Source organism: Elephantulus edwardii, unplaced genomic scaffold (genome assembly GCF_000299155.1).
Source record: "Elephantulus edwardii isolate Elephantulus edwardi_28Jun2011 unplaced genomic scaffold, EleEdw1.0 scaffold00141, whole genome shotgun sequence".
NCBI lineage: Eukaryota > Metazoa > Chordata > Mammalia > Macroscelidea > Macroscelididae > Elephantulus > Elephantulus edwardii.
Window position 1 is genome coordinate 7,141,275 of NW_006399891.1, and position 12,681 is coordinate 7,153,955.

The window sequence follows — 12,681 nt, forward strand, 5'->3', positions numbered from 1 at the left end:
TCCATGTGAATTTGTTCTTCTGCCACTAAATTGGAATAATTCCTTGAATACCATTCCCTTTAAAAATGATTCATACATAGATTGTTTTGTGTCACCACTCACTAAGGAAATTCAGATGGTTTCTGATATTTGTTCTCTGAAAATTTTAAGATCAGGGTAGGATATTTCAAATAATATAGGAATATTCGTCTTCTTGTATAGAAATAATATAGGAATAATGTCTTCTTGTATAGTTATAATTATTGCCTGAGAGTTTTATTTTTCCTTTTTTTTTTTTTTTTTTTTCTTTTTTGGGGAAAGTTGGTCCACTTTTTAATATTGATCCAAAAAATAACAAAGTCATTTCTGCCAAATATCATCCTCCACCACTCTTTTTTTTTTTTTGCAGTTAGCACTGGTTTTTATAATTTTAAATAAACAATTGCAATGGTTGGGAAAATGTAGCTCCAAATCCATCCACACGTGTCGTCACATGAGATGCCATCCAGCTCCCAAGGGGACATCAGTCTGGGGTCTGCTCTGTAATTACTGTAGTACTCCTAAATCAGCTAGACGTTTCTGCAGCTCACCATTCTGCTGCAGACTTTCTAGATCAGAGCATCCTCCTATGCAATCATTACCTAAGAAAACACGAGGCACCTTTCGTGCGCCTGTAAGCTGCTGCAGATAATCTTGAATGGCACTGGTGTCTGTGATATCCACAAATTCCAGGAGCCCTGGTTTGAAAGGCAAATGGTTGAGGATGTTTTGAGTCTTCTTGCAGTAGGGGCAGGTGGGCTTGATGAACACAACTACCTTCCCTGGATGGGTTTTGCTGTTCACAAACTCTTGAGCCATGCTGACAAGCTGTGGTCTCCCCTTGGAGGACGTCTCAGTGGCAGGTAGAGCAGGCGTGTGAAGCTGCAGCCAAGCCAGCTCTATTTTTCCATTTTTGACAATAGCTTGTTAGCTAGAAAATTGAGTCATTTGCATTCCAGTGCAAGTTTAGGATAGTCACTACCCTCTTAACACCCTACAGTGGCACATACCTTTCCTAGAAAGAAATCTGCCCATAACTTCTGACTGCTTCAGTGCTTCTGCTGTTGTGTTTTTCAAAGTATATTTAGGGAAGAGACACAGGGATAACCAGTCTAGAATTTGAGTCTCCTGCTGTTTTAAACAGGCTTTTTTGTTTTGAGATACCATCAAGTCCTGTAACAATAGACCTGAACCTTGCCCTATGCTGCACTATTTCACAATCTCCAATAAGCTTAAGCAGATTTTGAGGGAGTTTTAATTTTTTCTTTTTCTTGAATATAGTGACCTATAAGGGAACTCTAATGGCATAGTCCATAGGGAGTTCTTCTACTAACCCAAAGGTAGGGCTGCTCTGGTGGTTCAAATCCACTAGGAAAACAAGGAACATTCTCCATCCATGTGATTTATAGTCTCTAAAACCCACTGGAGGCTCTGCTATGAGTCAGTTCTGATTTAGTGACAATAAATGAGTATTTAAAAGATACCTGATGGTGCAGTGGAGACACCCTGACAGTGGACTCACACTGCTTTGCACTGTGAGACCCTGCACAGTGGCTGTTAACCAGAAGCATGGCTGTTTGAACTTAACAGCCACTCCACTGGAGAAGGATGTGGCAGTTGTCATGGTTACAGCTTTGGAGACCCTGTGGGTTCTCTGTAGACTCTGCCCTATAGAATCACTGTGAATTAGAATCTACTCAACAGCTGTGGAGGTTTTGGTTGAATAATACTTAAACTTTGTAAATGTCATTTAGGCTAATAGTCTGAGGTAGACTATCTGTGATTTTCCTTAAGCTAGAGTGAGATGATTTCTCAACTGTGATAGTTTCTTATGTGTTTCAACAGAACCATTAGCTCTCTTCATTACTCTGTTTTGGAGCACTGACCAGAAAATGTGGGCCACATTGATTAAGTACTCTAAATTCCATGTTAGAGTTTCTTTATTCTCTTTGGTGGTCACAAATAATAGCAGGCTACTTTGCCCATTGGCAGAGTGCTCACTGCTTTTAACAAGGAAATGCTCTAAACTTGACAATTAAGAGTCCATATAAATTTTACTAGGTAAGTAGGTAACTCTCTTACTCAAAATTTCTTTACCCAGGTTGTCTTTACCCAGCAAGTCTGTGGACTGGACCCACTTTGGAGGTAAAGTTGTTATTTCAGCTCCAAATCCAGCTCATGTGGTTCCCCTTTGTTTTTGTGTGTTTTTTCTGTCCTTGAAGGCGGGTCCCCATAGGAAACACATCTCCCTTCAGTACTGCACCAGCAGGGTACCACTTAACTAAAAATATCTCAAGTGTTGCAAAGTCAGCATTTCCTATTTATAAAAAGTGGCAAGTACTGTGAGTAGAAGAGAAATGCAGATGTTTATGCCAGGCGTCTCCCAAGAAAAGACCTACAGAGAGTTCTTAGGGGAGAAATATACTGCTGAAGGAAGGCCCTTTAGAAAGGGAAGTAGAATCTTATATATAGGTGATGGAGGTTTGGAGGGCTGGTACTGTAGGTCTAAAGAATCATCTGACCTTGTACCTCTTTGCATCTCTATAAAGGGAGGTAATAAATGCTGCCCCTCCCCCCTGAATGACTGTTACTGTAATATAAGTGGTTATTTGTTTTTAAAGTATTCTTAAGCTAACAGAAATGGAAAGGGGGCTATAACGGAACTACATGTAAAAGCGTCTCTGCTACCTCCCTCTGCTTTAAAATCAGGCTCTCCTCCCTCAGATGAGATCCACACCCTCCGTAACCAGCTGCTTTTACTGCACAACCAGTTACTCTATGAGCGTTTTAAGAGGCAGCAGCATGCTCTCCGGAACAGGCGGCTCCTCCGGAAGGTGATCCGCGCAGCAGCTCTGGAGGAGCACAACGCTGCTATGGTAGGATGTTTTCACAGGGAATGGGAGGGAGGTGTGTTTCAGGTTTGATTTTGAGCCAGTCTGATGACTTGCCAGAAAAGTGGCTGAATCAGGATCCAAGTTGTGATGTAATTACGTTCGTTACCACTTGGATGTTTTAGGGAAGATCCCCTAACTTCTGATGTTAAGATGTGAGTGGCGAGGCTTCAGAATTCTCTTGAAGGGTGTGAAGGTGACAGATGATTGATTGACTGTAACTGACATGATAATAAAAGGATCAAGAGATTATTTTGTTTCTCCAAATGTGAAATCAACTCTCTTAAAGCTATTTCATGGCCTAGAATAAATTCAATATGATTAGTTCTCAATCCAGTCAGACCTAAGCCTCTTGAAGACTGTTACTGTTGGTTATATAAAATGAGGACAGTAAGAGTAGCATCTACTTTATAAGTTGTGATGGTGAAAAGAAATAACGTCTGTAAAGCCCTTGTCATTCACATTATAAATATTCAGTAAATGTTAGTTGTTACCATAAACTTCTTTTTTTTTAAATTTTTCTCTTTTTATTATTTTTTAATTGATATTTTAATGAACGTTTACAGAAAAGTTGGATTTCCATTCATCATTGTTGCACTACCATAAGCTGCTTGAGGGAGACCCTACTTAATTATTTCTAGCTTAATTTGTACTCTGGTTTAGAGGTCTTATTCTAATTCTGGTTATTAGGACTTGAAAGTATTGAGAACAAATTGATTCCTAGGAAAAGTTTCAATAACTTGAGATCTCTTTGGTCATGTGAAATATGGAAAACCTTGACCTTAAGCCAAGTAAAATAATATGAGACTTTAGTGAGAAATTTCAGGTTAATTTAAGGCAGTGCGTAAAAAAAGGTTTGTAACAGGTTAAAGATGAGCATCATAGCCTATATTAGAATATAATTAAAATTATGATCTCTTTGATTTCTGCTAGAAAGATCAGCTGAAGTTACAAGAAAAGGACATCCAAATATGGAAGGTTAGTTTGCAAAAAGAACAAACCAAATACAGTCAACTTCAGGAGCAGCGTGACACTGTGGTTACCCAGCTCCATAGCCAAATCAAGCAGCTGCAACATGACCGGGAAGAATTCTACAACCAGAGCCAGGAATTACAGGTATGAAATGGAACATGGGTAAAATCAGCCGAGAGAGGGCATGAACTCAAATAGGAAGAGGACACATTTCCTTATATTTTGTTACCGTGTCAGCTTATCTAAAATGAAATGCTTTCTAAAATCATGGTAGATACATCTATGTCAAGTAAATTTTATTTAGGGGTACAGAAGCCCAAGCTTTCTTGATACACAGGACCCCAAGTAGCTTATTAATACTTCTTGGTGGACCTCAACCAGAAGAAATACTGAATGTTTCCTTTTATTAAGTAGATCCAAATAATTTAGTGAATATTTATATAGTAGCAACTTAGTTTTTAAAAAATAATGGACATAAACGTTCTTGCATTTTTCAAATTAATTTAGAAACTTCTAAAATTGTATATTGATAGCTGCCGTTGCTTACTAAAACTGTGTGTATACATACTGGACATTGCACTGCTTCTAGATCCTAGAATCAAAATACTGACACCCTGATTTCTTGCTTCATATTGATTTTCATATGATTATTGCTTTTTATTACAACCATGACTTTGCAGAGATGTGTTTGACCTCTGTGCAGATGAAGCACATCTCATACTGAAACCTCAAGTTAGCTCCAGCTGGTTAGTAGTTCACACAAAGCCCAACAGATGTCACTGTGCTTCCCTGAAAAATTTAAAATTTCTTCAGGCTTATCTCTTAGTTTGTTATATAACCCCAGGGCTATTTGTGCACAGATTGGGCACTAGTGATCTAAGATTTCCCCTAGCCCAGCCCAGCCCAGCTCCTTTTTCTCTTACTAAACAGAAGTCAAAGTAACTTGATTTTAAAACTAAGAAGTCAAATTGTTAAAAATTTTTGTGATTTCAGTGAAAGTTTCCAAAACACGGATGTTTAATTCAGTCATTCATATACATTATGCTTTATATTTATAGTATTTTGCCTGTCCCTTCTCACAATATCTCTTGTTTTTCTCCCTTGCCATCCTTAAAAGCATCAAGCAGTGATTCTGTGTGTAAACTTTTCTTTAGATTTTTTTAGAAAATAAGAATGCTCTTATATAATAGTTGTGGTTTGGTGGCTAACTTATTTCTGTCTGCCTAATGTCCTGTAGGTTTATCCATTTTATGGAGTGTTACAGTTTTTTAATGTTGCATATACTCCCTTGTTAGAATGAACCATAGTTTCTTTTTGTCTATTGATAGACATTTGGGTTGTTTCCATCTCTTTGCTGTGAATAATGCTGCAGTGAGCATGGTTGTGCAAACAAAGTCAGATTTTAATGAACTAAACACAGTGGCGTTCTTGAGGAAGCAGGCATTATCAATTATGTTAATGTCCACCCAGGTATAGTTATGACGACCTGACAGTGTGCGTGTCTCTTTGTGTAGACAAAGCTAGAAGACTGCAGGAATATGATTGCAGAGCTGAGAATAGAGTTAAAGAAGGCCAACAACAAGGTGTGTCACACTGAACTGCTGCTCAGTCAGGTTTCTCAAAAGGTAAGAGATGAAACAGACTTTTCTATATTTTCACTTGCTGACATTCTTTCTCCAGACAGGATACTTGACTTGTGTGTCTCTATTAGGGGTTCTCAGTTGAAGGCAATTCTATCTCTCAAGGAACATTTGGCAATATCTAAAAACATATTGGTTTCTCCGCAAGCATTACAGGAGAGCGTAGAATGGGTGCAGGATTGCATAATGATATTTAATAATAGAGACGGGATACTGCAGATCCTTGTATAGTGCACAAAGTAGCCTCCACAAGAAAGAATTCAAAGAATTATTTGGCCTAAATCTTGATCTCTGTAGAGTCTGTGTAACCCTTTTCTAATCTTGTTTATATAAATGTAATTTTTTCAATTATTTGGGCTGTGGTTTCTTCTGTCTGGGGTTCACTGCACTCTCTAAAAGTCTTTTACTTAGAAATGAGGACTTCCTGGAGCTTTATCCTGCTTATCAAACATTTCAGTAGTGGTTATATATATACTCTTCTAAACATCCTATGAATAGCCAGGGTAGCTAGCTCATTTGTACTTCCTCCTATTTGCATAACACAACTTTAAAGTACATGCCAGTTTATTTTGTTGCTCTAGGGTACTTTTCCCCTCAATGATTATAATAGAGAAACCGTGAAACCATGGGACAGTTCTTTCTTCCCTAACATTAAAAATAACAAGCCCCTGTTTAATGTTCTTTTGTTAATTTTATCTTGACATTTTCACTATGCTTGTTTATGTTTTGATTAGCTCTCAAATAGTGAGTCGGTCCAACAGCAGATGGAGTTCTTAAACAGACAACTGTTAGTTCTTGGGGAAGTCAACGAGCTGTACTTGGAACAACTGCAGAACAAGCATGCAGATACTACAAAGGTATGGCGGGCACAGACAACCCAAACCCTCATGGTACCGAAGTACGGGATCTCCGAAGGCATGTCATTCATACATAACAGCTGTGAATTTCATGTGCCCTAAAAGATGGGGAAGGGAGGGCAGTGATAGTGTCCATTCTCATCTCCTCTCCCTAGTCTAGGAATACAAGCATTACCCATCACATAAGTTTGTTTTCCCCTATTTGGTTGCTTTGACTTTGAAATTAAGTAAGTAAAAGCCTAATTTAATAAAAAAATAGAAATTAAAAGACCCAAGCACATCATACAGACCAGGTGCTGGAAGTGTTTTTCTTCATTCTGTCATATCTCCTTTAAAAATGAGAGCAACAGTAATAACAAAAAGAATGGAGACTCAGTTCTGTTTACCTTAATCCTCAGGACTCTGCATTTATGCTAGTTTACAAAATAATTTTTTTTCCTTTTAATGTTGAATTTTATTTCAGCACATGATGTTTCAGGTCAGACAACAAGGTCAGGCAGCAAGGTCAGCCAGTATCAGTAATTAGTTAGTACCTCACCAATGGTGTTGAAGCTGAAGTTTCATACACAGCCTTGGGTAGTGTTAGTGAATGAATTTGGAATCGAATTTTAATAGTAAATATTCAGCTGTTCCCTATCCCTAACGTCATCATTAGGCATGGGCCTTCTTTTTAAGATTTTTTTTTCTTGGTCCTGTGCTTTTTAAAGCATCTTCTCTCCTTTCCAAAATGTAGACAGTAGTCTTGAATTGAAAAAATACCATTTTCATAATAGCTATGTTTGTCTTCCCAGCTGCTTGCTTTCATATTCTTTTTAGAAAGACATTAAATGCCCTTTGCACATCCAAAAACTTCTCCAACAGGGTAAAAAGGGAAGCCACAGACTGGGAAAAAATACTTGGTAATGACATGTCAGATACAGGACTTATATCTAGAATTTATAAAACACTCAAGCACCACAACAAGATAAAGGTAAACAACACAATTGAAAAATGAGCACAGGATATGAATAGACACTTCACGAAAGAACACATTCAGATGGTGAACAAACACATGAAAAATGTTCAAAATCCCTAGCTCTAAGAGATGCAAATCAAAACAACTATGACGTATCATCTCACCACAGTAAGAATAGCAAAATTTAACAGAACAGCAGACATCGAATGTTGGTGAGGTTGCGGAGAAACTGGAACCCCCTTATTCACTGTTGGTGGGAGTGTAAAATGATGCAACCACTATGGAAGGCAGTATAGCGATTTCTCAAAAAGTTACAAATAGAAATACCACTTGACCCAGCATTTCCACTACTGGGAATATACCCTAAAGAAACCAAAACTGCCACCCAAGCAGATACATGCACACCCATGTTTATTGCGGCCTTGTTTACAATAGCAAAGAGTCGGAAACAATACAAGTGCTAATCAACAAATGAATAGCTAGAGAAGCTCTGGTATGCACAATGGAATACTATACTGCATTGAAAAACAAGGAACTCATATACAAAATGGGAGACCCCGGAGGACATAATGTTGAGTGAAATATCTCAGTCACAAAAGGACAAATACTATATAGTGTCACTGTTGTAAAACGGGACTGATACTGGAGTTGGTGAGAAATTAAGAGGGGATAAACAATAATATACTGCATTGAAACAGATGAAGGAGAGTACTGTTTAAGAGGAATATATAATTAGGTATTATTGTCATGACAAGAGTCCAAAATGAAACCTGCATAGTGGAGTGGACGGGCGGGAGGGTGGGATTGTATAACAATGAAAGTTTTTGATGGTTTTTTGTTTGTTTGTTTTTGGGGGGTTTTTCTGTCAAAGAGAAAAGCGAACTGGAGGGGAGGGGTGGGCAGGGAGGAAAGTGTGTAACAATGAATGAATGGAAATTTTTAAAAAAATTCAAGAGAAAAAAAAAGATGTTAAATGTAGAACTTCCATGACATCCTTTGGATTTTTTAATCACTTGGGGGAAAGAAGAGAAAACAAAGTTAAGGAACGAGGAAATTTCTAAGAGTTTACTTTACATGCATCCTTCATTCTGAGACAATTGTATGAGCGTTGGATTCTGTGGACTATCTCATTGTTTGGAATGCTTATACTTTCTGTGACCTTGAGCAAATCACCTATCCTTTTTGGATCCTGTTTCAAAGACTATGATCAGGAGTTATGATCAGTATGAGTCGCAAGGGACTTGGTGACACACAACAACAACAACAACAACGATGTTGATATTTGATCTCTAGTATACTTACAGTTGTAAGAAACATCATCAAAATCAAACTAGCTTAACAGTAAAGATGTTTCATTATTTTACTTGATAAACAGTCCTTATTCAAATGAGTTCCAGATTGGCCAAGCCAGTAATGTAGCACCATCATCAGGTTATTAAGACTGTTTCACTTTTCTGCACTGCCTTACTTACCTTGTTGATTTTGTCCTCAGGTTACCTTCTGTTCATGGTTGCAAAATGTTTGCCATTGTTTCAGACATCAAAAGTAGATATGTCCCAGTCCTGCAGAAGAGATTGTTTCTTCCTATGGTCTTTTACAGTAAGGAAACCTTTCCTAGAAATACTCTTCCTGGCCAGAATTGAGTCTCCATGCCTGTCCATAACACAGTCATTGTAAAGAATGGGAATTCCAGAAAATTTATTGTGCTTATGTGAAAACTGTATGTAAATCAAACTGTAGTTATTTCAATAGAACAAGGCAATTACTACATGGTTTAAAATCAGGAAAGATATATGGCAGAATTATATTCTTTCTCCATACTTACTCAATCTGTATGCTAAGCAAATAATTCAAGAAGCTGACTGTATGAAGAACAAGGTAGCATCAAGATTGAAGGAAGGATTATCAACAACTTATGCTTGCAAAAAATGAGGAGGACTTGAAGCATTTACTGAAGATGATCAAAGACAGTGGCCTTCAGTATGGATTATATCTCAACAAGAGAACAAAGTCCTCACCACTGCATCAGTAGCCAGCATCATGATGCATGGAGAAAAGATTGATTTTTGTCAACAATTTCATCTTCCTTGGATCCACGATCAACAGCAGTAGTAGTCGTCAAGAAACCAAGACATGTTGTATTGGGGAAATCTTCTGTTAAGAACATCTCCAACATGCTAAAGAGTAGGGATATCTGTTAAAGACAAAGAGACTCCCGATTCAAGCCATAATATTTTCTGTAACCTACTACACATCTGAATAGAGAAGATTGAAAGAAGAATCTTAAAATTTAAAGAATCTTTAAATTTAAAATTTAAAGAACCTTTAAATTGTGGTATTGGCAAAGATTATTGAATATCCTGTGGATGCCAAAAGAACAAACGAGTCCGTCTTGGAGGAAGTACAACTAGGGTGCTCCTTAGAGACAAGGATGATGAAACTTAGTCTCACATACTTTGGGCATGTTGTCAGTAGGGACCAGTCTCTACTGATAATAGATAGCATGCTGGGAATAGTAATGCAAATATAGAGGGTCGTTGAAAGGATGAACCTCAGTGCAATCGGTTGACATAGTGACTACAACAGTAAGCCTGAGCATGGTAGAGACTGTGAGGATGGTGCGGGATAGGGCAAGGATTTGATGTATTCATAGGATTATTAAGACTAGTAGTCAACTCGATGCCACCTAACAACAACAACAACAACTTTTTAAAATAGAAACAATAGAATTACAACACATCTTTGTTAGAAAAATGGCCTTTCTGCCTTCTCCCCCCACCCCTCCAATGCCCCGGTGCCTTTGTTTCTCCTTGCTCTTCATTTTAGAATGTTCCAGTCTCTCGGTAGGCAGCCACCACTTGCTCGGCATAATTAGGACATCTTGTCCAGGTGCCTGTCTGCAGATGCTGCCTTCTTGAGCAGATCTGTCTGCTGCTTCAGGTTGTGTTTGCTGCCATTATCTTGGCTGGTGTTAGGAGAGGGAGAGAAAAAACAACAAACCACCCACAGTCTAGTATATTGAAATTGTAACCGTGAATATGGACGTATTTTCATTTGGTGTTTTGTGCATATATGTTGTTTTCATAGTGATCATACTATTCATTCAGCTTTTTGTGGGGGTTTTTTATGTTTTAATTGTTTTGTCATTTAAAAATATTTATAAATTCAAGAAATACTTTTATTTCTCTGACAATAAACTTAACGGTATTTCTGGAGTATGTTTTGTTTCACTTTAAATATGTTGTAATGCTTATTTTTGTGCCAACATGACTATTCTTGTTTCAGATTTCTTCCTTAGAACTAGATTTGAAGAAAAGTATACTAGCTTAATACTTAACTGCTAGATAATTTTCCATAAGATGGTACTATTTAAATTCCTACTAGCAGTATTCCAGCATACCTTTAAATTCTTATTACATTGATTTTATTTTTTTTTCCCCTCCTTCTTACAAAATGGTGGTGACAGTGTTGATTTTCTAAAAGCACTAACTCTAAACCCCCTCTTTAGGAAGTTGAAATGATGAAAGCTGCTTATCGAAAAGAACTAGAAAAAAACAGAAGCCACGTTCTCCAGCAGAATCAGAGACTTGATACCTCTCAGAAACGAATTTTGGAACTGGAATCTCATTTGGCAAAGAAGGACCACCTTCTTTTGGAACAGAAGAAATACTTAGAAGATGTTAAACTCCAGTCAAGGTAACTTTCATTGGGAAAAGATTTGTCAGTGAGGTGTGTTCTTCATTAAGTGTAACTTCCTGTGTTTTGAGGGAGCTCTGGTGGCCTAGTGGCAAGACGCTGCACTGCAATCCCAGAGGTACACGGTTCAAATCCACCAGATGCTCTGCTGAAGAAGGAGAGTGCAATCTCCTCCTGTACCAGTCAGATCCGATTTGACGGTACATGTAAAAATAATACAATAAAATTGCTCTGGTGGCCTAGTGGTAAGAAGCTGCACTGCAATCCCTGTGTTTTGGGGGTGGTCTTTATCTTGCAGAGACCAATTGAAGGCTGCAGAGAGCAGGTATGAAGCTCAGAAGAGGATTACACAGGTGTTTGAACTGGAGATCTTAGATTTATATGGCAGGTTGGAGAAAGATGGCCTTCTGAAAAAACTCGAAGAAGAAAAAACTGAAGCAGCTGAAGCTGCAGAGGAAAGGTAGGAACAAAGAGTTGCTGGTTTTGGCCTTGTGATGAATCTGCCACTGACAGCACAGGACTGCACCACGTGGGTGTTAGGAGCAGTCACCATTTGGTCAGACAAAGTTGCAGCCCCCAGCACACTCCATTCCAGAGAGCCATACTGAACTTTTCTCAAAGTGTCTATTGAACCTTGCTGGCCTTGAAGCACTTTTACATTGGCACTTGATGTGGTCCCAGGAAGTATTCATATTTAAGATTACCATTTACTGTACCTGAGTTGTGACTAAGATCTTGTGTTTGATTCCTCCTCTCTAGAATATGGAGTTGGGTTAGTTGAGTTCAGTGCTGTGAACAGGTGTCATTGTAACTACCTACCTTCCTAACATGGATGCTATAATCAACAGTGCATTTTTTCTTCCCTGCATTTCTTACAGGCTTGATTGTTGTAATGATGGCTGCTCAGATTCAGTAGTGGGGCACAATGAAGAGACATGCAGTCACAACGGTGAGACCAAGAACCCTAGACCTGGCAGCGCCCAGGGTAGTAGTGGAAGTAGAGGAGGTGGAGGAAGCAGCAGCAGCAGCAGTGAGATTTCTACCCCGGAGAAACCCCCAAATCACAGGGCAGGCCCATACAGCATCCGGTGGGAAACTGCCATGGGAGAGCCCTCTACCAGCATCCCTATAACTATTGGCTCACTTCCCAGTTCAAAAAGCTTCCTGGGCATGAAGGCTCGAGAGTTATTTCGTAATAAGAGTGAGAGCCAGTGTGATGAGGACGGCATGGCCATCAGTAGCCTTTCTGAGACCCTAAAGACGGAACTGGGCAAAGACTCAGGTGTGGAAGCCAAGACTCCCCTGAACCCAGATGGCCTACGCCCATCTCCCCCAAACCCGGACAGTGTTGGACAGCTTCATATCATGGACTATAATGAGACTCATCATGAACACAGCTAAGGATGATGGTCTATCAGTGTTAACTTTCATATGTTGGCATAGAACAGGAGGTGTGAATGCACGTTTCAAAGCTTTTCTGTTTCCAATGTGTGAGTGGCTAGCTCATGCAGTGGGAATGGGACGGGGGTCCTTCTGACAATTGACTGAGTGCAGAACATTTTTTTGGGGATCTGACATTGAAATGCCTCTTATCCTTTCCCTTGATCCACCCCCAAACCTCTCTTTTATACTTAGCAGTGTACTAATGCAAG

At 38.9% G+C, this 12,681-nt stretch overlaps 1 protein-coding gene across 2 annotated transcripts in view; it reads left to right on the top strand.

The window, feature by feature from the left end:
• TSC1 (tuberous sclerosis 1) overlaps positions 1–12,462 on the top strand; it is an 85,787-nt gene extending 73,325 nt beyond the window's left edge. Inside the window, exons 15-22 of one of the 2 annotated variants that reach the window (XM_006894412.1) lie at positions 2,120–2,163; positions 2,728–2,894; positions 3,843–4,025; positions 5,396–5,506; positions 6,256–6,378; positions 10,842–11,029; positions 11,328–11,489; positions 11,908–12,462. In XM_006894412.1, the coding sequence (XP_006894474.1) occupies positions 2,120–2,163; positions 2,728–2,894; positions 3,843–4,025; positions 5,396–5,506; positions 6,256–6,378; positions 10,842–11,029; positions 11,328–11,489; positions 11,908–12,430 (1,501 nt within the window). In that variant the 3' untranslated portion in view covers positions 12,431–12,462. The remainder of the gene's footprint in view (positions 1–2,119; positions 2,164–2,727; positions 2,895–3,842; positions 4,026–5,395; positions 5,507–6,255; positions 6,379–10,841; positions 11,030–11,327; positions 11,490–11,907) is intronic. The other variant, XM_006894411.1, reaches the window with a different exon arrangement.
• The last annotated feature ends 219 nt before the right edge of the window (positions 12,463–12,681 follow it).